Here is a 23,453-nt window from a genome sequence, read left to right as displayed (position 1 = left end):
TCTCCTCCCACGGGGGGTCCTTGGCTAATGGCGGCAGCAGGAGGGAGCCCCCAGGTGGGGGTCCCTCTTGACCTTGGTGGGCATGGGACTCAGCTACGGACCTTTAAAAACGCGAGTGCCCAGCTCCCCAAAGCTGCTGGTGCAGAAAAGGTTGGGGCAGGGCTCTGGGCATCTGTATTCTTAGCAAACTGTTCCTTAGGCATTTGCGGGGTGAGGGGAGCGGGGAGGAAGACTAGAAAGAAAATGACTGTTCGCTGGCCAACTTGGCCCAGTGAGGGCATCACTGAGATGCTTGGGAAGAGCCCAGATCCGTTGCCCAGACGCCCCTTCTCCGGGGCCAGGGGGTCTGGGCAGTCTGCGCCTTCAGCTCACATCCCAGGCTTTTTGTCTTATTTTTAATGAGTCGTTTTGGGCATTTAAAAAGTTTCAATAGTATAACCAGTATCAGCAGAAGAAATAAAACACTGCAATTACAACTGAGCCCCCCTCTCCTACCCTTCCCCAACCCCCGCTCCCACCACCAGTACCCGCTTTCCTAACTGTGGCGCAGCTTCACGCTCACTCCATATGTCTGTGTCCATAAACAATGTACAGTGTGCTTTCGCATGTTTTTCAAACTTTATGTTAATGGCAGCGCGCCCTACGGAGCCTTCTGTAACTTCGCCTCGTTTTTGAGCTTCATCCATGGGGGGACGTTTGCTGTGCTCAAGGCTGATCTGAGGCCACCGCTGGGCTCTTCCGAGGGAGGGCCCCCGCCAGCCTGCAGGGCTGAGCTCCACCCCCGGGCGTGTGTGATGATGCGTGGAAGGGCTTCGCACCGGGAAGGTCAGGACGGTAATGAACGGCCAAGTGCAGGTTCAGTGAGTTCCTATCAAATCCTTTGCCCGAGCACCTGAGGCCCAAGTCTTTGCCAAGAATTTTCTGGAAAATGACTCTGGCCTGGATCTTCAGGCGGAGAAGTGGAGAAACGAGCAGTGGGCAGCTGTGCAAGTGGGAATTGTGCAGTGAGGGATGACCCAGAAGGCAGACCAAGCTTGGGCTGACGCCCCCTCCCTAGGGTCATGAGATAAAATATAAATTCAGATTTAACTCGAGGGGAATACGCGACGTCCCATATTTAAAAAAAAAAAATTATTTGCAACCGCTAAGCCCAGCCCAATTTTTAAAAACGAATTTAATATTTTAAAAGAAAAGTCATCATAGAAAAAACGAGAACTCTAGACTCCCCACCTTTTTACCTTATTCAGTATGCTTCATTAGCATTGCTTTGGGGGGGTGCACCCCACTCTGCAGCCTCTAAAGGGTTGGGACAAGCCTCCTATGGGAGGTTAAGGGGTCCAATTTAGTGTGCTTAAGAATTCTCTGCGGAGCTTATTTTGAAAGCTGCCCCAGCGAGAGGAGGACCGCCACACCCGCATTCCCGAATTTCCAGGACTCCCCGCCTGGCGCCAACCAGAGGCTGGAGGGAGGAGGGCCTGGGGCGGGGACTTCGGTCCTTAAACGAAAGGATCCTTTAGGAGAGCGGCTCTCTATCCTGAGCACTCGCTGGATCACGCGGGGAGCTTTGAAAACAACCCGTGCCCAAGCCCCACCCCCAGGGGTCCTCGCTGCAGAGGTCTGGGAACCGGCCTGGCCTCCTGGCTTCTAAGAGCTCCCCAGGACGTTGGAGTGTTGCGGGGGCTGGGAACCATTGCTCCGCTGGATTCCAGCAAAAAGGGGCTGTTTACAGGCATCAAATTCAGATGTACAGGGTCTGGCAGAAGTAAGACCTGCTTGAGTGTGGTTGGTAGGGCAATAATATGGGGGTAATAATTTATAGTTTTAGTTCGAACATTTCGCCTAAAACGTCACAGGGCATGCTTGAGTGTGATGTGATGTTCCAGATTGCATGCTTATGATTTTGTAATAAAAAAAAAGAGGCGTTATTTGTGCCAGACCCTGTATGTTGAAATCACCTGGCGAACTTCAAAAATACCTACGCCCAGGTTTCCACCCGAGACTGTGTGTGGCCCGAATTTTTGGAAATTTTATAAGAGCCCCAGGAGGTTGCGATCCGCGGGCGAGTTTGAGGATCTCTTGTTTACCAGGTGGTGCGAGGGCCGGGCGCAGTGAGCAACGCACGCCACTGGGTGGCGCTGCCCACTCGGCCGGCGCTTGGGAAGGCGTGGGCCTCAACGTCCGCAGGCGCACCTGACCTGCCTCCGCCAGGCGGGCCGCGGGGCATGCAGTCGGCCGGGGGCGGGGCTCCGAGGCCGGGGTACGCTAACAGGCTCCCCGACAGCCTCCGCCAGCTTGACCCCACCGCGCTCCTGATGCTGCTTTTGGACGGCGACCGGCCGGAGCCCGTGCGCAGCGGGGCGCACGAGCTCGCGCTCTTCCTGACCCCCGAGCCTGGGGCCGAGGTAGAGGACAGGGGCCGGGAAGGGCGGGAGGCGTGTCTCGGGGTTGAGGGGTTCGGGGCCCGCGCATCCCGGGCGAGAAGTGGATGGGTGCAGCCCCCCAGCGCGCTGGTACCCCGACCCAAACCCTCAGCTTCCCGGTAGCATCCTCTCGCACCCCGCCGGAAGCGCTCCGGGCCGGGAGTAGGGGCGCGAGGGTCCCCCTTTTCGAGGATCAGTGACTCCTTGGCGCTACCCAAATATGCGCGTCAGGTCGCGCCGGCTTCCCCTTCCAGCTGACACCGCCCCCGGGGACCCGGACTGGGCTCCCATCCCCACCCGAGGCCCGCCAGCTTCGTCCCGGAGCTGCTGCCCTTTGCACGGCTGGGCCCTGGGGCAGGCCGACCCCTGCCGGGTGCACCGAGCAACTGGGCTCGGAGCTGTTGGTCGGGCGCCGGCGAGGCGGCGGACCGGCTGTGTCTGTGCGGGGACCCACCCGGCCTCGGTCCCGTCTGTTGCTAGGAGGGAAAATACCTCGTCTCTGCCTGTACTATTTTAAACGCACAGAATAAAAAGTAGATCTAAAACTAGACCCTTCTTCCAGCGGAAGCCAATCTGTTGACAGTGCCGTGAAAAAGTTACCCAAGTCCACAAGGAGTTATTTAGGTAGAACTAGAAATTCAGCTCATTCTCTTTTTAAGTCTCAAAAGCAGTGCAGAAGTATAGAAAATAAAGGATGAGTGCCCACTCCCTTTTGACTCTGGCTTGGACCCTAGTTCCCTGAGATAACCATCAGGAAAAGTTTGCAAACATTTTTTTAAAAAAGTGCATTTACAAACGTAGGCATGCATATTAATAATAGTAAATGGTTATTTTTATAAAACCCCACCTGATACTGTAATACCGCTCTACAACTTGCTTTTCTTTACTCAAAACAGCGTGGACAAATGGAGGGTGACTGCTAATGATAAGGAACAGAAAGCTTCTTTGCAGGGTGATGAAAATATCCTGGAATTAGGGGTGATGGTTACACAACTTTGCAAATGTACCGAAAACCACTGAATTGCACATTCTTAAAAAGGTGAATTTTATGGTATCTGAATGCTATCTCAGTTTTTTAGAATAGCACGTCCAGCCCTGGTTGGCTTAGCTCAGTGGATTGAGTAAGGGCTGCAAACCAAAGTGTCGAAGGTTCGATTCCCAATCAGGGCACATGCCTGGGTTGCAGGCCACGACCCCCAGCAACCGCACATTGATGTTTCTCTCTCTCTCTTTCTCCCTCCCTTCTCTAAAAATAAATAAATAAAATCTTTAAAAAAATCCTTTTAGAATAGCATGTCCAATGGAAGTCTAGTCTGAGCCACAAATATGAACCATCCACGTAATTTTCAATGTTCTAAGAGCCACATAACAAAGGAAAAAGAAACAGGTGCAATTACTTTTAATCATGTAAAATAACAGTATCATGCATCCAGTATATCATTTCAGCATGCCATCGATGTAAAAAACATTGAATGGGATTGTTACATTCATTGTACTAAGTTTTTGAAATCAGGCTTTTAGTATAGAACTTACGACACATCTCAGTTGGGCCCGGCCACATTGTAAGTGGTTCGTAGTCATCTGCGTCTGGTGGCGTCCCCAGGAGCGTGTGCGTCTGCATCATTCTTCGGCTTCCTGGTATCCCGTGGTTAAATAACAGTCACTCCTGTTCCATGGGCACACGCCATGCAGTGCTGTGCCGAACTCTGTTCGTGGCCCGTGCGCTGCATGCTGGGCGGGACCCAGTGGCTAGCAGCTGGTTATGGTGACCACAGAATAAGGGACATCCTGTGGGTGTACTGTGACTGATGATGACCCATGCCCCCAGGGATGGGCATTCAAGGTGCCTACAGATTTTTACTGGTTTAAGTAACCTGAGTGTCTTTTCTGTCCCTTTTCTCCCTTGCTCTCAGCAGCAAGGGGTGCCCAGTGGCCAAACCTGAGCTCCATTTAGTTTCTAGTAGGGACAGCCTTCCAGAGGAACTGTAAGTACTAACTGCATTTTCTCGCGCAGGGCTCTCTCTGATGCCGACGCGGGCTGGCTCGCGCTCACTGGTGAGGGCCGTGACGGAGAGCCCAGCTCCCCGTAGCTCCGTGCGGCAGTAAACCCGCTTGGAGCGCCTGCTGAAGTTTATGTACCCAAGGCAGCAGACACTGTCGGAGGCATCGTGTGCAGCCTCTACTTAAAGCTGAATTCACGGGTAGGGCGCTGAGCTGAGGCCGTGTGCAGATGGGCAAATGGGTGGGGCGAGGAGGGTCTGGTTCGGGAACAGGCCTGGGCAGCGGGTCCTCCCCGCCGCCTCCCCGCCGGCCCTTCTCCCGAGACTGCTCCCGGCTGTGCATGGAGCTGCAGCAGCCTCGGAGCAGCCCGCGCCAGGCCTCGGGGTGTCCTGCGGTCCCTGGCGGTTCCTGGTGAACACCTTGAACCCCTCCCATGTGGCAGGCGCTGGGGGTAGCACAGCAGTGAAACACACGAGGGCCCTGCCCTTGTGGGACAGTGGAAACCTCTACATGTGACGGATGCCGTGGAGCATGTGACATGGGTGATGCGGTAGTGGGTATCCGTGTTTCTGGGAGACGGGGGTGGGGACGGCCTCTCCGAGAAGGCCAGGACCTAGTGGTGACCGTGGAGGAAGGTGCAGGCAAGAGGAAGACCAGGGCTCCAGGACCCAGGAGAGGGAGGAGCAGAGGGACCCCGACGTTGACTGGGTGAGGTCAGGGAGGGCTTCCCTGAGGAAGCGTCATTTTAGGCTGAGCCCTGAAGCATGAATAGGAGTTGGCGGCGAGGGAGAAGCAAAATGTTCCAGGCGGGGGACTAGAACTTGCAGAGGCCCTGGGTGGGACAGAGCAGGTGTCCGCTGGGACAGAAGGGCAGCAGCTGGAAGGGAGCAGAGGGAGGTGTGGCTACGCAGAGGGAGGACGGCAGGAGCCGGGCCTGGGACTCTGTCCTGTCTCACGGGACAGGACGCAGGGGCTCAGGGGGGACGGCGGGCTGAGACTGGTCGGCAGGGGAGCACTTTACTATTTCTGGGGTCCTGGGGCTTTTCTGTCCAACCAGCTCTTTTGTGTTGGACTTTCTCTCTCTTTCTGGTTCGAACTTCCTCTTTTGTGGGGAGTTTTGGGGGGTAGTGTCTTCGGAAAGCTGCTTCAAGGTGGCCGGGAGGGATGTTCACCTCTTGGATGCCCTGTGACTGACAACAACGGATGGGGAGCTCAGGGCCCCCCACCCGCAAATGGCCGAGCATGGACGCCCCACCCACGGGTGCATTTCTGAGCAGGCTCTTGCAGAATTCTGTTTGGCCCTCTGCTGGGACACAGGGCAGGCGTGGCCCCCAGATGCGGTGAACGGCCCAGATGGAAGGCGGCGGAGGAAGCCAGTGCTCCCCCCCATGGGGGGCTTTCCTTGGGTGAGCAGAGGATGAGGGCAGAGAGGCACCTGGGACCTTGAACCACATGGGGATTAGGTCAGGGACTGCGACTGGGGGCCCGGAGGCTGGGGCTCCAGCACCTGCGTGTGATTGGTTCAGCCCAGAGAGGGTGTTTTCAACGGGGAATTTTCATTCAAACTCAGAAGAAAAAATCAGAGTTTCAGGTTTATTTAACATAATGAACACTCTGGTAATCCCAGGTCCATGTGTCCTCGTTGCAGCCCCCTGTGTGTTTGCCACAGTCCCCACTTTTCCCTATTGTCTCCCCCGTGCACCGAAGCTGGTATCACTCACCATTTGTCCCTATGCTTGAACTTTTGAATTTTTCTTTTTGTTGTCATAAGAAGAAAGGGAACTGTTTTACCAAAACATGTGTCTGGACTAAAGTAGGAAGACATAAATTAGCCAAAGATGCCCTTGAGTTTTAAGAAAAGTGTAGAAGAAGCTGCTTCTCTGTGGAAGCAAAGAATATTCTATTGAGTCCAACCTGCAAACGCCCATGGGACCCCCCACACACACACACACACACGTGTCCTGTCCTTGTGACTTGCTGGTCCTCTCCCGGCACTCACGCTTCACATGGTCAGATGAGAAGCCTGCGGGTAGAGCCGGACACAGCCACCTCCGTCTCGAGCTGTGGTTCTGTGCTAACGTGTTCCTCGGACCTTGATGGCAGAGGTGCTGTGTGCCGGGCGCACTCTGGGCACCCGGAGAGGCTGGTGAGACAGGTGCGGCGCCTGCTGGCAAATGGGCGGACTCGTGATGATCGGAGCGACTACATGGTGGTAAATGCCACGGAGGAGACAGGTGAGGGCTGGGATGGAGATGCAGGGGGGACCGGAAGGAACTCCAGGGCAAAGGTCCGGCGGCATGTGCATGACCCTCGGGGGTGGGGGGGAGAAATGAGGAGGTGCTGAGCGGGGCACCTCCGTGCTCCAGGGGGAGAGGGGGCAGGGCCGAGCCAGGGGCCACAGGTGTGGAGACTGGACCCGATTCTGGAGTCAAGGGCAGAGGCCCTGGTCGGGTGGGGCAGGGTGGCAGGAGGACGGGAGGCTGGGTGCAGATCTGGGCCCTGCAGTCAGTGCGTCTGGGGGCCTTGTCCCGTCTGGTGCGGCCGTGGTCGGGCTGGGTGAGAGAATCCACGGGGAACCCTCGGCACACGGTCTGGCCCTCAGTGAGCATCTGGGAGCACGGGCCTCGGCTGTCCATGTGTTCACCCTGCAGATGTGTGTCGAGCAGGTGCTACAGACACGGTGCCAGGTGTGCGTGGGGGGCCCTTTCGTCCTTGGGGCTCTTGGGCGGAGCAGGTGGGAGGGTGCGGGCGCCTGGTGCACGCTGACGGCTCCGTGCGGTGTTTGGCGGCAGGCGATGTCAGCCCCTCCCCGGTGCCCAGTGCCACACATTTGCACCCACGAGCACGCGCCCCGCAGGCCTGGACGTCCAGCGGCGACTTTCTGACCCACGCATCCGGGGCCAACCGCAGATCCCAGTGTTCGGTTCGCAGCTGCCAGACACATGGTCCACGTAGTCTTCAGCGGCCCTGGGGTCTGCAGGTGGGGCAGAGCTTTGGCCTGAGGGCTTCTAAACAAACACATAAATGGGAGTTGTTTTGCTTTTGAAATAAGTTTTGTTTCGCAAAGAAAAAATGTGTGCAGATGCCACAAAATCCCAAGGCCCCAGCAGCCAGAGGGTGATGAGTGAGCCCCCCCAGCCGGGGTCCGCAGCCCCCTGCTGCTCTCTGCAGGGGCCACGCTGGTGTTCGGGTCTGGGTCCCCTTCCACGGGGGCACAGCAGGCTCTCCCCTCCCCACTTCCCTGCCCCCTGCCACCCCACTGCACAGTGCTTTCTCACTCAGTATGTCACGGACACCTTCCCAGGTGAGCACACAGAGAGCGGCTGATCATTTCGGCTGCTACACAGGGTGTCATGATCTGTCCAAATTACGATTTCGGTAACCGTTCCCCTACTAACGGGCATTTAGGTGACGTGGCGTCTTTTGCTGTCACGAAGTCCGTTGCAGTGAATATCTCCACATACGTCTCTTGCATTTCTGCAAGTAAGTCTGTAGGATGCACGCCAACGGGGGGAGTGATGGGTCCCAGGACACGTGCATTTCAAATTTTGGCCACTGTTGCCAAAGTAACCTTCTTAAGAAGTCGGGGTCAGAGCAAGTGTCTGGTAGAGCACTCAGCCCTCAAGGTCAAGGGCTCTTCTGGGGCCAGGGTGGGAACTCTAGGTCGCCCTGCTTTGGGGGCCAGAGAGGAGGGAGTGCCATGTCCCCCGGTGCTAACCCACCGGGGGCCCTGCGGGGAATCCCTTCATTCTGGCTCACCCCAGCCCAGCCCCGCGGGTCTTTCTGCCGCCACTTGAGCCCTTCCATCCCGTGCGCAGAGATGAGGCTGCTCTTCCTGCCGCCCGTCAGGCCGGCGCAGGGCGGGCACTGACCTCTGACGAACGACCTTTACTTTTGCTGTCATCGGAAGGGGCCACCATGTGCGCTTTGGGGGAAGCAGGGGTGACATGCCTAATTACGTGCCCTGGGTGTGAGCAGGTGCCTCGGCCACTGGGCTTGGTTCGTCTTCACCCCCGTCGTGAACTCCTGGCCCGGCCTGGCTGGAGGAAGCCCGGGGTGGCCACAGAGCTCGGTGCCAAGCAAAAGCCAAAACCCCACCTGGAACTCCACGTGGCTGCAAGTGGGAGCCCTTGGGGGCCGGCACAGTGATGTGATTTTAAAAACTCTAAATAGATGCCAATTTCCCAAAAGTGGGAGTTTCATATAAAAATCCAAGTGTCTGGCCTCCCCCAAACTGTTGCAGCAGAAGGTGCGGGACTCTGCTTGCGTGGCGGCCCTGTGCCCGGCCGGGCTGAGTGGACCTGGTGGTTTCCAGGAGGGGCCTCGAGTGTGTGTGTGTGTGTGAGTGTGTGAGTGTTTACAGCATTCCTGTTGTATAATTCACATACCATACAGTCCACACGCTGGAGGTGTACAATTCAGCAGCTTTGCGTGTATTCCAAGAGTTGCACATCCATCAACCACAATCGACCTTAGAACATTGTCATTACCCCCCAGAGAAACCCTCTTTCCCCCCAGCTCTCCCTCCCCCCAGCTCCCAGCAATCCACTCTCTGTCTCTACAGATTCATCTTTTCTGGACGTTTCTTACATGACTGTGTTTTACAGACACCAGTAGACCAGGGGTTGGAAGGCCTCATGTAGCCTGTAGACGGGTTGGTTTGGCCGTCGGTGTTTTCAGACGTTTAGGTTGGTTTTGAACATTGTTGAGGTGGGAGGGTTTGCGTGAACGTCCCGGGCCACCGTTGGTCTCGGACAGAACAGGTTCGGCACCTCCCCCGCTGGAGCAGCAGTCTGCTGGGGCCAAGGAGCGGCCACCCACTTTAGATGCCACCATCCCCACCCCTCCCCAGTGTCCCCCTGCCTGGAGTGTCACCTGCCCCTTGTGTCGCTCGTGCTGCGGGGTTTCGTAGAGAAAAGTGAAACGTCCCTATACAAAGCAGGACACGGGAATCAAGCGGTGTGCTGACAGTGATCCTCCAGCGCAGCTCGCTTCCCTTGCCTTCTCTCCTGCCCGGTTTCCGGGAACCTCTGAGGTGGGGCACCCTCGTCGCGTCCCCGCGCCCGTCATCTCTTCCATGGGGAGAGCGTCGCGCTGAGAGTGACCCGGAGAAAGGTCTCCGTTGACCCTCTTCAGCTTCCATGTCGAGACAATAGAGCCTGAGGGAGGTTTTCCTGCCGTTTCCAGATGGGGAAACTGGGGCACGGAGGCCGTCAGAGATGCTAAGACCAGGTAGCAGTCTCGGCTGCTGTCCTCGGGCGGGGACCCGCCAGCAGAATGTGCTCCTTCCCCTCCCCCCCCCGCCCCCCTTGCTCCTTTTTCCTTCCTCCTCCCTTTCCTCCTGGCAGCGCCTACTCGTGGAGCCCTGTACGGGCGGCCAGTGCCAGGTAGTGGTTCAGAAGAACCACCCGGGCGGTTCTGCTCCCGCGGCGTTGGCTGAGCCTGCTCATGGGGCCGCACCCAGCTGGTGGCTGGGCCACACACCAGGAGGGCCAGCGGGGCCTCACTTCCATGTGAGCACGGGTGGTCTCAGCTGGGACATCCCCGTTCCCACCCTGCCCCCCGCCCCATGTAGCCTCCCCAGCCGAGTGCCTGGGCTTCCTCACAGGCACTTTGTCTTCCAAGAGGGAGACTCAGATGCTGCACAGTCCCCTGAGGCCTAGACCCAGAAGTCACAGAGCATCGCTTCTACCACCTCCCACCAGTCCAAGCAAGCTACGGGCCGGGCCAGCTGCAGGGCTGGGCAGGAGTGGATCCCGCCTCTTCCTGGGCGAAGTCGTCCTGCACGAAGGCACGTAGGGTGGGGGGCAGGTGGGGGGCCAGCTTTAGAAACGCAAGCACCTACTGTGTGCCAGGCGTTGATCTAAGCTCTGGGAATACACAGGGGAGTGAAAGAGACCAGCACCACTGCCCACCAGGACCTTTCACTCCAGGGAGGGGAAATGACGAGAAACCAGTGAAATCTACAGCGCGGTGGTGGTAACACTCACTCGGAGTCGGCTGGGGCAGGACAGGAAGTGGTCGGGAGCGGCAAGGTCAGAGGAGGCCTCACCGAGGGGCGACGTCTGAGCAGAGGAAGCACGGAACGAGCTTTGCCAGTAAAGGGAACAGCAGGTGCAGAGGCCCTGGGGTGAGGACGTGGCCGGTGGGGTGGGCTTGGGGGAAAGGGGGCTGCTATATTTGGCATGACTGAGTGAGGTGGAGAACAGGAGAGAATTTTTAAAAGTCAAAATATAATTCACATAACCTAAAATTGACCCTTGTAAAGTATATAATTCAGTGTTTTTTAGTATTTTCACTATGTTGTACAAACACCACCGTGACCTGATCCCAGAACATTTCCGTCCCCCAGAAAAAAAGCCCCAGAACCACCAGCAGCCCTTCCCTGCACCCCAGTCCTCTCGTTTCCCCGGGGGGCGGCCAGCGCTGCTGTCCTCTCTGTCTCTGTGGGTCTCCCGCTGCTGGGCACTCCCGTCACAGGGGTCACGTGCCACGTGACTTCGGGGTCTGGCTGCTTCCACTCGGCGGGTCTCCAGGGGCCGCCCCCGATGTGGTGTGTGTCGGAACATCACTCCTCTCTGTGGCTGAAGGGTGTTCCCCCTGGGCAGACGGACCACATTCTGTCCATTCCAGCACGGACAGGAGTCACTTCTGTCTCTTGGCCACGATGAACCGTGGACAGGTCTTTGTCACGACGTATGTCTTGGATGTGTGTGCATATCCTTCCGCGCGTGTTGCTGGGTACTCTACGTGTGACCCGTTGGAAGAGCTGCCAGGCCGGTTTCCAAAGCCGCTGCACAGTTTCACGTCCCCACCGGCCGTGGGTGACAGTTTCAGTTGCCCCACATCCTCACCAGCACTGTCACTTTCCATTTTCGTGGGTGTGGCCGTGCTGGTGGCTGCGAAGCAGCACAGGGGGAGATCTGGAGCCGTGGAGGGCGTCGGCTTGAACAGGGTCTCGCGGGGGAGAGGACTGGGAGGGAGCAGAGGAGAAGGCCGGGGGGGAGGGGTGTCGGTGAGCAGGGCCCCGCACTCCTCCCAGCGAGAGAGGACAGTACCAGGTGCCGGGGCGGTGGCGCGGGAGCGGGGAGAAGTGGGCGCATCTGGGGTGCATTTTTCAGGCAGAACCGAGAGGATGTGCGTGCAGGTTGGATGGGACGAGGGGTGAGAAGGGAAGAGGAGTCCGAGATGCCCCAGGTGTCCGGCTGGAGCGACTGGACGGTGGCTCGGCCACGTGTTGGGTTGGAGAAGGCAGTGCGTTGGGGGTCTCTCCATGTTTTCTCATGCTGGTCCCTTGGTGGGCAGGGGCAAACCCCCTTTCTTCCTTCTCTTTCTTCTTCTTCTTTTTTTTTTACCAGCTAGGAAGTTTTGATTGACACTTTGGTAGCGGAGAGGGATGTGGAAGAAGAAAGCAAATGCCATAATTCACACGTGTTAAAAAAAAAGTGTCCCTGGCTGTGCCCTGAGTGTTACTGGAAGCGAGCCATTTGCGCTCATCCCCTCGGAGCGGGGGACAGCTCGTGCCCAGGGAGTTGCAGAGGACAGCGGGGCGTTCCTTCTGGTTACGGGTGGGTTGGAAGGGTGTGTGGTCTGCGGCCTGCAGGGCTCTGGTGTCTGAGGCGACCGAGGGGATTGTCTGGAGAGAAAATTGTCCCATGAATGATTTGTGGGCATGGCGGGGTGGCCACGCCTGAGCCCCTTCTCGTGGGCTGGGGATGTCTTGGGGCTTGTCCCTCCCTCGGATCCCACCCGACGGTGCTCACTCCCGCCACAGGCACGGCCCTGAGACCCCAGCTGAGGGGGAGCAATGGAGGGTCACGCTTTCCCCTGCCCCGGGAGCGCTTGGGTGGTTACAGACTTCAGCTCCGCTGTCAGAGTGCTCAGGGTCAAATCTGGCTGCCGTACGTAGGAGCTGTGTGACCTTGAGCTTTCGGGTCCGTGGTTTCTCAGGTTGTAGGGGCGTTTCCAGCACCTGCTGCAGAGAGTCCTCCTGAGGCTCAGGTGCGGCCATCCGTATGGCCGCTGGCCCTTGTGTTTCTGAGAGCTGCAGAAGGCAGCTGCTGCCTGGCCGCACTCCCGTTAGAGGGTCTAGCCGCCTTTATTCTTGCAGGTGAACCTCCCAACAGCCGTGCCTGGTGGCAGTTCCTGTCCCTGGGGGAGCCACCAAAATGCAGACATTGTGCCCGTGGGGTAGGGTCACATGTCTGGCAACAGAGGAGACAGGATTTGAACCCAGGACCGACTCACTTCCTTTCTGCCCATGCGGGGATAGGTTGCAACGTGCTTCCTGTGAGCAAAGAGCCGCAGGCCGCTAGTCCAGCTGGGGCGGGTCCACACCCTTGCTCCGAGGGGGGGGTCTCCCGCCCGGCCCCCCACCTCATCCCCATCTCGCTTGCCTCCCTCCCCATCAGAAGGAACTGTCAAACCCTCTCCCATCTGCTTTCTCCCTCCATGCCTTAAAGCTTTATTTTTTTTTAACCATGATTTTGGGGGAGAACTTCCTGTGTGTTTCCCCCCTCCGCCGAGGTTGCCTCCCCCTGTCAAGCCTCCTCCCCCGTTCAGGCGCAGAAATAGTCCCAGCTGTGAGATGAAGGTTCCAGAGCTTAAAATTGCAACTGGGGGCTATTTATACTGCAGCCGGAAAGATGCCTCTTCGCACAGCCGTTTTACTTTGTTGTGGTGGCGACAGCCCGCGCTGCAAGCCGCCAGCTCTGGCACTGTGTAAACAGTTCTCGGGGGACAAGTGGGCGGTGAGGGAGCCTTCAGGTATGGGGGGGCGGGGGACAGAGCCATGCCTGGGGTCGCCTCCCGGGGGCAGAATGATGTGACCTGGGAAGCCAGAGAAAGAGGTTCGAGATCTAGGTGAAGGTTCTTTCTAGATGCCTGGTGATTAAAACAACGAACAAAGAAAAAAAACCCAGGTATTTTATAAGTCATGAAGGTTGTACGTACCGAGGGGGGGAAGGTTCAAACCGATCCTTACACAGGTGATGAAAGCAGGGGTTACGAACAAGCAGACCCTTTCCCCACTCGTGTTTGGGTTGGCACACGGAGTGTTAAAAAATTATTTATTTTGAATTTGTGCCACTGTTTAAAAATTGGGACATGTACCATGCAATGAGAATGGCTGGTCTCTTGGAAACTGGGAGGCTCTGGCACCCCTGGGCCTGTTTCCTGATGGCGGCTGGTGACCGGGGGCTCGGGCACCTTGGAGTCACCACGACACCCAGCGGCCGCTCCTCGCTCTCGCGTCCTGATGGCTCGAGTCCGGGACCCTTCAAAAACCATGAAGCCTTCACGTCGCCCTGGCTGACCCTCCAGTCCCCACTCTGCAGGGACAAGGGAACACGATGAACAGGGTTTCCAAAGAAACGACAGGATTCCCAGTGAAACTTGGTTTTCTGATGAACAACAAGTAACACTTTAGTGCACGTGTATCCCCTGACTAGTCGCGGGTCAGTGTGCACGGGTCAGTACGGACCGCAGGCCTCCATCTGCCGGCCGCACGCGAGTCTCGGTGCTCATACAGGGTTGGGCTTGCGTCCTGCGTCTTCTGCAACTCCTGTTTCCTTTCTGGGGTGTATCTTTCTTGCCTTCTTTTTAAAATTTTATTTATTTTTAAAGATTTTATTTATTTATTTATTTTAGAGAGGGGAAGGGAGGGAGAAAGAGAGGGAGAGAAACATCAATGTGTGCTTGCCTCTCCTGCACCTCCCACCAGGGACCTGGCCCACAACCCAGGCATGTGCCCTGACTGGGAATTGAACCGGTGACCCTTTGGTTCACAGGCCCATGCTCAATCCACTGAGCCGCACTAGCCAGGGCTCAAGTTTTACTCATTGATTTGAGAGAGAGAGAGAGAGAGAGAGAGAGGAAGGGAGAGAATGACAGAGACATATCAATTTGTTGTTCCACTTATTTATGCACTCATTGGTTACTTATTTATGCACTCATTGGTTGCTTCTTGTATGCACCCTGACTGGGGACTGAACCCGCAACCTTGGTGAATCAGAATGATGCTCTGATCGAACCAACTGAGCTACCTGGCCAGGGCTCTCCGGGGTGTTTCTCAGAGGACCTTTCTCGGGGTTTGTAAGAGCAGACTTTGAGGCTGTGGACTCAAACATCCGTGGGAATCCCGGCCCCACCACAGGCTAGCTGGGCAACCTCCAGCAGGCTGCCTCGCCTGTCTGAGCCTCAGTCTGCCCATCTGAACAATGGGGATGATAAGGGTAGTGTTGTTATTTCCTGTTGGTGTTTCCTTCCTCCCTCCCTCCCTCCCTTCCTTCCTTCCTCCCTCCCTCCCTTCCTTTTTTTTTCTTTGCCACTATACCCCATCATTAAAGTGTCTATAATGAAAAAGAAGGAAAATACCAAGTGTTGCAAAGTCTCATCATTGCTCACAAGGGTCTAAACTGGCACAGTCTCTTTGGAAAACTGATGGTACTAGTATGATCCAGCAATTCAGTCTCCAGGTATGTACGTCAAAATGCGTGTGCATTCACCAAAAGACATGCTTGAGAATATTTATAGTAATCCTTATTCGTACTGACCCTAAAGAGGAAAAAGATCCAAATGTATCAGAAGTGGAACAGATAAAAAATGTGGGATATTCATGACACGTGTGACTGTATTACAGTGACCATGAATAAGCAACTATGTACAACACGGTGGGCGAATCTCACAAATCCGATTTTGAGCAGAACACATGAGGTGTCACTGTGATCTTACATAACGTGGAGTTCAAAAACAAGCAACAGTGACTTCTGGGATAGAACTGGTGGTCACCTGTTGGTGTTCCTGTCATGTCTTTGGAAAGCCACATAGAGGGCCTGGTTGCGGGCTTGAACCGGTCCCCGGGTGTCAAGGTCGCTGCCCGCTTGTCCCCGTTTCAGAGTGAGGCTACGGGAGGCTTTGGAAAGGGAAGGGAGGTCTGGAGGGAACTGGGCAGATATTCTAAGATTTAGTTGCTTTTTTTATTTTTTTAATTGAAGGGCGTTTGTCTCCCTGGAAACCACTTGCTAATCTCCAGGCTATGGTCTCCTTGCAGGCGAAGGAGGTGGAGGAGTCCATCGAGGGGCTGCTCCTGAGGCTGGAGGAGTTCTGCGCTCTGACTGACATGGTGAGCTTTCCCCCGGAGGCGTGGGTTGAGACCCAGGCCCCACGCCCGCCCTTCCTGGGGCGGGGGGGAGGTGATCCGGGGAACCCTCTCTGGGTGGGGATCTAGCCACCTGAAGGAGAGGGACGGCGGCGGGAGCCGAGCCACCCGCACACTGCGCCTGCCACTGTCTCCCACTCCCAACCCCAAGGCGTCCTCAGGCAGCCATCTTGGCCACAGCCTTCCCCCCAGATGGCTCTCGTTCCAGGGAGGAGCCAGGCGCGGGCCACCAGGTGGCACTCTCGGACGCCGCTGCGGGGAGCCGCGCGGCGGGGATGCTAGGACTATATTTAACTTCCCTCGGCGCTGCGCAGCCGGCCAGGCGAACATGGAGCCGGCCAGGAAATGGCTCCAGGCCTGGGAGGCCTGGGAGGGGCCGGCTGCCCAGGCTGCAGCCTGCGGCGGGGTGGGCATCGTCGGGTTCTTCCCCGAATCCTGTTGCTCTCTCCACTGTAGCCTCCTACCCTGTTCTTGTTTTGGATTTTTGGTTATTTGGGTCTTTCTGGATCCAGTCCCCTTGGCTGGGTGGGGCAGAACACCGACGTGGTAACTCAGGCCCAGAGAAAAGCTCTTCCCTCCACGTGGTATAGAAATCTCCTCTAGATCCTAGTGTCCCCAGGGCTGCTGCCTCCAGCAGGGGGGAGGCCCCAAGCAGCAATGATAGAATCTTCTGGAAGTTCCCAAGCTTATTAAAGGCAAAGCAGCATCCAGAGATGGAGGCTTCTGGCAGGAAGCTCAGAGGCTGGAGTTCTGGGTTCCCCGCCTGTCTCTGGAGCTGGGGCAGCTCGCCGGGCCCGGTTGGGCTGATTTGCGCCCCCGAGAAGCCAGGTCTGCGGGAGCCCAAGGCAGCGACAGTGACAGCAGCCCTGACCTTGACTCGGCATGTACTTTGTGCCTGGCACCCGTGTCATCTCACGTCCCCTAGAGGCAGCCCAGCGTGACGGGCGCCACGCTGTCCCCTTCACTCAACAGGCCCGCCTGGCGCCAGGCCGGGGGCACTGCAGCGAACGGACAGCGGTGTTCCCATAAGGACCTGTGTGTGCTTCTCCTGAGAGCCAATGTCTTAGTTCGGGCGGGGGCTCAGCTGGGGGCTGGGCAGCGAGACGTCTCTGAACGGCTGGAGAGTTCCTTCTTCCTCACCAGACACCGTACACCTTCTCGGCCTGGGTCCCGTGGGAGTCTGAGGATGCAGAGAGTCCAGTCGGGTTGTGTCCCCCGTGAGCCCCCAGGCTATCCGGGGAGCCCAATTTCTGCTGCGGTCACTGCCACTGAGGACAGAAATGCTGTCACAGCGGCGTGCTCAGGGGCGGAGGCAGGCTGCAGAGGTTTTGAAAGGACAAGGAGGGTCTAGGAGGAACTGGGCACGTAATCCTAAGACTTAGTTTGCTTTAAAAAAAAAAAAAAAGAGCAGAGGCGTTAATTCTGCCTGGGAAATTGAATTGGAAAGGCTTCGCAGGGCAGGCAGTGACTAATTTGGGGGCTTGAAGGAGCAACAGAAGGAATTCGGCCACTGGGGACAGTGGGTGTCGGCAGAAGGACTGACCTGTGGGTGGTGTGTGCGTGGGCAGGGAGGGGGCGAATTTGGAAGGTGCTGTGGGTGTGGACTGGTGACCCAGAGACATTTTTGTGGACAAGGCCTAGCCCATCCCCCTCCCGTGAAAGGAGGCCCACCCCACCATTCCGGAGGACAGTCGTGGGTGGGGGTCCGCTTGGACAGGTGGACAGGGACCCAGGCCACGCTTGCCTGGAAAACCACGCAGGCTCCCTGTGCTGGAAGCCTGTGTCTGGGGCGCCCAGCGGCCCAACACCGCAGGCTACCGGGGGGGAGCTCCTCTCCAGACTCAGAGGCCGGAGACGTACGTGCGCAGAGATTCTCAAACAAGGTCACCCAGGTGACCTACAGGCCCCACCCTGCCTGCAGAGCTATCAGAGATACAGAGATATGCCTGGGTGGGGGGAAGGAATTCGCTGCTGACATTTATGGAATGTCATGCAAAAAATCCGGATTTCTGGCTTTTCTTACGAAAACGAAGGTCTGGCTGCCCCTCCCACCTGGCCAGCGCCAGCTAGAGCCGCCGCGTAGTGGCTCTCCCTGACACTGTGACAGCTCACCACTGTCCCCACCACCCGCTGTGGGAGCCTCCCTGACTCCACAGCCCCCTGCTAGGCACGACCATCAGTGGCCGGTGTGTTTCAAGGTCAAGGACGTTTCTCTGCTTGGGCCCTACTGAAAGCGAGCGAATAAAACCTGAGCCAGCGGCCCCATGTTCCAAGAAATGGGAGAGCGTGCACTTCCCGTGGACGTAAAAATGATTTCAGTGTGTTTATGTGCAAACGAGCGTGTCTGCACTGATAGGATGTGCCTAGCGTGCATGTCTATGGCCCCTGGAGGCGTTTGGAGCTCGTACCCCCACGTCGATGCTCTGTGCTGACGCGGTTTAGATCGGGGTCCTCTGGGCCCCAGCAGCTGGTGCCTCGTGTGTCTGCATCCCAGTGTCGTGAACTCTGTGGCCCTGGGAGAGGTGTCCAGCTCTCAGCTCTGGCTCGGACCCCATTTCTCTCTCGATCTAACCTAGAGGTGAGTGGGGACTTCGGGGAGCAGGCGACGTCATCCCGTGGACTGCTGTCTGGATCCCTGCCTTGGCGTTTGGAAACACTGATCGAGTTAGAGGCCTGAGAGACGCCAGGCTCCCGGGTACCTGGTCCACAGAGCAGCCGCGCCACTTCTGATAAAAATCAGGCTATTTGAGGTGAGAGGCCGGCTTCCTGTCTGACACATTGACTCCTCTGCTGGCCTGTCCTCGGTCACTCGCTGAGACTGGACCTTGCCACCCTGTGCCTGTGACCCGTTTTGACCTTAGATATAGTGCCAGTTGCTGCCACTTCAAGCTCTGAGTCTTCCCACGGTAGGGCGTGGGGCACAGTGTGTCACCTCTCCATACCTTTATTTCCTCCTCTGCAGAATGGAGGTAATGGTCCTGACGATCCGTTGCTACGTTGAACTATCCCGGAACTTAGTGGTGTAAAGCAATAACCCATTTAGGGTGCGGGTCTGAGCCCCGTGGCACCTGCTGGGCCGGGGATGCCCAAGGTGGCGCCTTCCCTCGCTGGTCAGACGTCGGGGCCGGGAGGGTGGCGTCGCTGGGGGCTGGGCGGCCCACCTGTTCTCCGTCAGCTCTGCACGTGGCTGGCTTGGACGGCCTCACCCCACGGCGGCCTGGCCCCCAGACCCCCAGAGCGGGCACTCCGACCGACAGGAAGCAGAAGATGCCAGTCTCCGGAGGCTCGTGTGTGGAAATGGACACAGCGTCACTTCTGTTGTATTTCTTTCTTTCTTTCCTTTTTTCTTTGGTCAAAGCAGCCACATACCTCACCCCTATCCAAGGGGAGAAGACGCAGGCCTGCCCAGCCTGTCCCCTTCCTGGAGGGAATGCCAGGAACTCGTGGGCACCTTGAACCCTCTCCGAGTGGCGTCCGTGTCCACAGGGTCACCGCGAGGAACACCCAAGGCGGGACGTGCGCTCTGCGTCCACCCGAGCGGCCGGAGCGAGGAGCACAGACAACAGCGTGTGCGGACGTGGGGGATGCGGCCCAGCGGGAGCTCTGGTTCGTCTGCTGGTGGAGATGCAGATGCGCTCAGCCCCCCTGGGAAATCGTCCAACATACACTCGCCCTGTATCCCAGCAGTCCTCACCCTAGACAGTCACCCAGGAGAAGCGAAGACAGGTGTCCACAAAGACGCGAACACAAGGGTCCCTAGCAGCTCGGTCCGTGGCACCCTTCACCGGGGACAGCCCCCATGCCCCTCGGCGTAGCAGTGGGAGAGGCGGTGGTCACGCGTCCCCACGCGGCCACGGGAAGGAGTGAACGGCGGCGGGATGACTCTCAGACGCGGTGCTGAGCGAAGGAAGCTGCCCGCGGGAACCCCTTCTGCGAGGTTCCTTCAATGTGAAGTTCAAAAACACGCAAGACTGCCTTGGCCGGGTGGCTCGGTTGATTGGAGCGTCATCCCGTACACCAGGAGGTCGCAGGTTCAATCCCCGGTCGGGGCACGTGGGAGAGGCAACTGATGGATGTTCCTCTCTCTCTCTCGTCCTTCCTCTCCCTCTAAAATCAATAACCACGTCCTCGGGTGAGGATTTAAAAAATAAAAGGCAAAGCTCAGTAACAGTGACGGGAGTCAGAGAGTGGTGAGCGCTGGGAGGGTGCCGTGCCTGGGGGGCGGCCCGGCAGAGCCTCCTGGGGTGACGGCGTGGCGTGTGCACCGCCACCGTGGGGGGAGGCCACACAGACGCACACACGCATGTGCAGATCGATGGAGCTGTCCAGTCGGGCCTGGGCACGGTACCGTGACTTGCACTCAGTTAAAAATAATTGCTTAGCAGGCTGCCTGCCGTGTACTAAGGGACCCCGACCCAGCAGCTACCGAGGCTGTCGCCGCCCCTGTCAGAGCCCCAGAGGGCGGTGACACCACCGAGGTTATATACAGACTGGGGTTGGTACGGCCTCCCGGCTCAGCGCCCGCGGGGGTGCGGGCGGCACGGCCAGGTCCCCTGGAACCGCGGTGGCCTCGGGCCCACCTCCTGGCAGGCAGCAGGCTCTTCCTTCGCTCGCATAAATGGAGAAAATTTCCTGTTGGCCTCCGCCCAGCAGTTGCATTTGGCGTTGGTGTGTGTTCCTGGGTCAAGTGCATTTGGCTTTCCTTCCTGGGGGCCCTGAATCATCCTGGACAGCCGTCTCTGCTCTGTGATAACCCCACCTCCGCTGCCCAGACTTCGGGGCTCTGGGGGCCGGCCGTGGGGGAGGAGGAGAACAGGCTGGGGAGGGTGCGGCGAGGGCCTGCCGGGCCCCCAGCCCAATAAACTCGGCTGCGGGGGAGGGGGGCGGGGCTTGTCCTGGCAGGGGCTCCAAAAGCTTTGAGTTCTCACCGACACCTCTTCGCTCTTCTCAGCAACGTGCAAAACACGCAAACGCAGACGCGTGTGACGGCGTGATGAGGTGCAGTGGGCTGGGCGTGTGACCAGAAATGGGTCTCTTTCCCTGGGCTCCCCTGGAAGAAGAAAGGTGCACAGTGTGCCCGTGGACACCATGCCAGGGAGACACTAGGGAGTGGTGGGGACTGCAGTTAACCAAAGGGGGCAGCTGTCACCCAGCTCTAGCTGCTTGTTGCCGTGTGGCACTGGGCCTCCATGTGGCCTGGTGTTCGGCAGCCAGAAGTGTGGGTTTCTAAGGGAAACGTCTTCATTGTACCTCTTGGCACCTAATTTGGTTGTGCTTTCCTTTTTGTTATTTGCTTTTTTGGAGACATGATGCGGGCTGGCTCTGCATGGATACTGCGTGGGTAGAACATGTGGGTGGGTCTCCTGTGTTGGGGGTGGCTGCAGACCAGCCAGGACTGGAGTCTCCTGCCACCCACTTTGTAGCACTGTGGCCCTGGGCCGGCTCCTGGAGCTTCCCCTTTGTCTCAGTTTCATCCCTTATAAGATAACGAAGATCAAATAGTTCCCCTTCCCGAGGTCTGTTTTCCGCTGAAGATCATCCTCTACTTTCCCCTGAGGACGCAGCCTGCCCCCGGGGGCAGGTGTGGATAGTTCCCTAACACCTGCAGTTTCCTGGAGAGGTGCCCTCAGGGAGGGGCCTTGGGCGTGGCCACAGACCCTCTGTCCTCTGGTTCCCCGGCATTCAGTGGTCCCCTCGCCCCTGTAGGTTGCCAAGACCCGTTCCTCCTGATTCTCACATGCGGCCCCGATATGTTTCTTTACGAATAAATGAAAAGAACAGATTGCGTTCTGACCTTGCCTTGAGCTATCTGCTCTGGGCTTCTGTCTGCAGATACGGCCTTGGAGAGAGAAGGGCGTATCTAGGACTTGTCCCCATCACGGCCAGCAGGAGCCAGGCCGCCTGAGGACCTGAGCGCAGGGGATGAGAGGGGTGTCAGGGAGGGGCGGCGACTGTGGCAGCCAGAGCTGATGGCCCACTTGCGGGGAGCAGCCTCCCATGGCTGGGGGGACGCAGGCCCCGTGTGGTTGAAGCTGCTGATTCTCAAGAGAGCTTGTGCATCCAAACTTAACCACTTCAGTAGTTTTTAAGTCGTATGTATGTGCTTTGTTGTGGAATAGTTTTAGATTTACAGAGAAGTTGCAGAGGTAATACATAGAGTCCCCCCCCCACTTTGTTAACAACTCCCATCACCACGTACCTTTGTTGAAACTAAAAAACCAACCCTTGTCCTGCCCTGACCAGCGTGGCTCCGTGGATGGGGCATTGTCCTGCAAAGTGAAAGGTCTCCAGTTCGATTCCTGGTCAGGGCACACGGCTGGGTTGCAGGGTCTGTCTCTGGTCAGGGTGTGCAGGAGAGGCAACCGATGGACATTTCTCCCTCACGTCAGTGTTTCTCTCCCTGTCTCCCCCTCTCTCTAAAAGTAAATAAATCTTAAAAAAAAAAGAAAAGAAAAACCATTTAGTGGTCTGTTGCTACCCACAAAACGCCACACTTGATTTCGATTTCACCAGTTTGCCCTGGTGTCCCACTCCTGTCCCAGGCCCCGCCCCCACCCCCCAGAGACCGCATCCCCTCCTGTTGTCGCGTCTCCCGAGTCCCCGGCTGGCCGTCTCTGAGGAGCGGGGACCTGCGGGGACCGTGTCAGAAGCTGCCTGCACACTCCATGCCAGACACTCTGCTAAACTCCAAGAAGCAAGGGCCGTCACCGCTGCAGGGAAGCAGAGGAGGGCTCAGAGAGGCGCAGTGACTTCCCCAGGGTCACACAGCTCACGCTGGGTGGAGCTGAATTCAAACTCCAATCCGAGTCCCCAGTCCAGCTCCCAGAGTGCCCGCCGGTGTTTCTCCGACTGTCCCCAGACACCCACTCCAGCAGAGCCTTGGAGCCTGGCTGAAAACACAGACGAACCAGACCAGACTCAGAGGGGCCTGGGGACCAGCATTTGACCGGCTTCCCTCCGGGGATTTGGACGTCCTGCAGCACCTGAGAGCCGGGCGCGTCCGGCCCATCTGCGTGCCGAGGACGTGGCGATGCGGACGTGGGGCTTCTCTCTCACACACCGAAGGGCTGGGCTCGGTCCTCGCCTCCTGAGGAAGACTGGGGCCCAAGTGTCCAATGTCAGTGAGCGAGGGAGGGCAGGGGCTTCGTGAGGTTCGCAGTTACTTTTGGGGGTCCTTCTAAGCGAAGGAATCGAACATGAAATGAGGTGCATGGTGCACGGGAAGCAGCACCGGCTCTGCCCGTACAAGGCGCCTGGCCTAAGCTGTGTGTTCCCTCAACGTCATTACTGTTCATGATTAACTTGTTAGCGTTATTAATTCCAGGGCAGTGAGAACTCTGCTCACCTCGACTTCAGTTTAGGGATCTGGTGACAGGTTAGGAAATGAAGGAATTTTGTTTGGGGCTGCTGGTGGTGGTGATGGTGTGGCGGGGGGAAACGATTCATCTGCAGTTCGGTGAATAATCCCCGGCTGGGTCTGGGTCCCGAGAAGTGGCGGGGTTGGTCCCCACCTGGGACCCTGGGCAGGTGCCACTCAGCCTCTCGGCCACCAGCTCGGGCCCAGCTGATCCCAGAGGCTGGCGGGAGGACGCAGTGCCAGGGCAGGGGGCCTGAGGAGCTGTTTTGTCCCTTGCAGATCAGGAGCGACACTTCGCAGATCTTGGAGGAAGACATCCCTCTCCTGAAGGCCAAGGTGACGGAAGTCCGTGGCATCTACACCAGAGTGGACCGGCTGGAGGTGTGTCCAGGAAAATGAGCTGCTCGGTGGGATCCGGGGGCTTGTTCTGGCTCTTCCGTCCTGTCTTCCAAGATACCGGCCTGGCCTCGGGGGCCAGGCATTAGACCCAGTGCAGGGCGTGGGGGCCTGCACTCAC

General features: G+C 57.7%; 1 protein-coding gene across 1 annotated transcript in view; it reads left to right on the top strand.

Moving 5' to 3' along the window:
- The first annotated feature begins 2,158 nt into the window (after nt 1–2,158).
- Nucleotides 2,159–23,453, top strand: part of BCAS4 (breast carcinoma amplified sequence 4) — a 47,148-nt gene continuing 25,853 nt past the window's right edge. The window contains exons 1-3 of the mRNA XM_045833223.1: nt 2,159–2,402; nt 15,472–15,543; nt 23,216–23,317. Coding sequence (XP_045689179.1) covers nt 2,223–2,402; nt 15,472–15,543; nt 23,216–23,317 — 354 coding nt within the window. The 5' untranslated portion in view covers nt 2,159–2,222. The remainder of the gene's footprint in view (nt 2,403–15,471; nt 15,544–23,215; nt 23,318–23,453) is intronic.

Source organism: Phyllostomus hastatus, unplaced genomic scaffold (genome assembly GCF_019186645.2).
Source record: "Phyllostomus hastatus isolate PE091 unplaced genomic scaffold, TTU_PhHast_1.1 phas_contig_17, whole genome shotgun sequence".
Taxonomy (NCBI): domain Eukaryota; kingdom Metazoa; phylum Chordata; class Mammalia; order Chiroptera; family Phyllostomidae; genus Phyllostomus; species Phyllostomus hastatus.
Note: the sequence above shows the minus strand (reverse complement) of the source record. Positions and strands in the feature narration are given on the sequence as shown.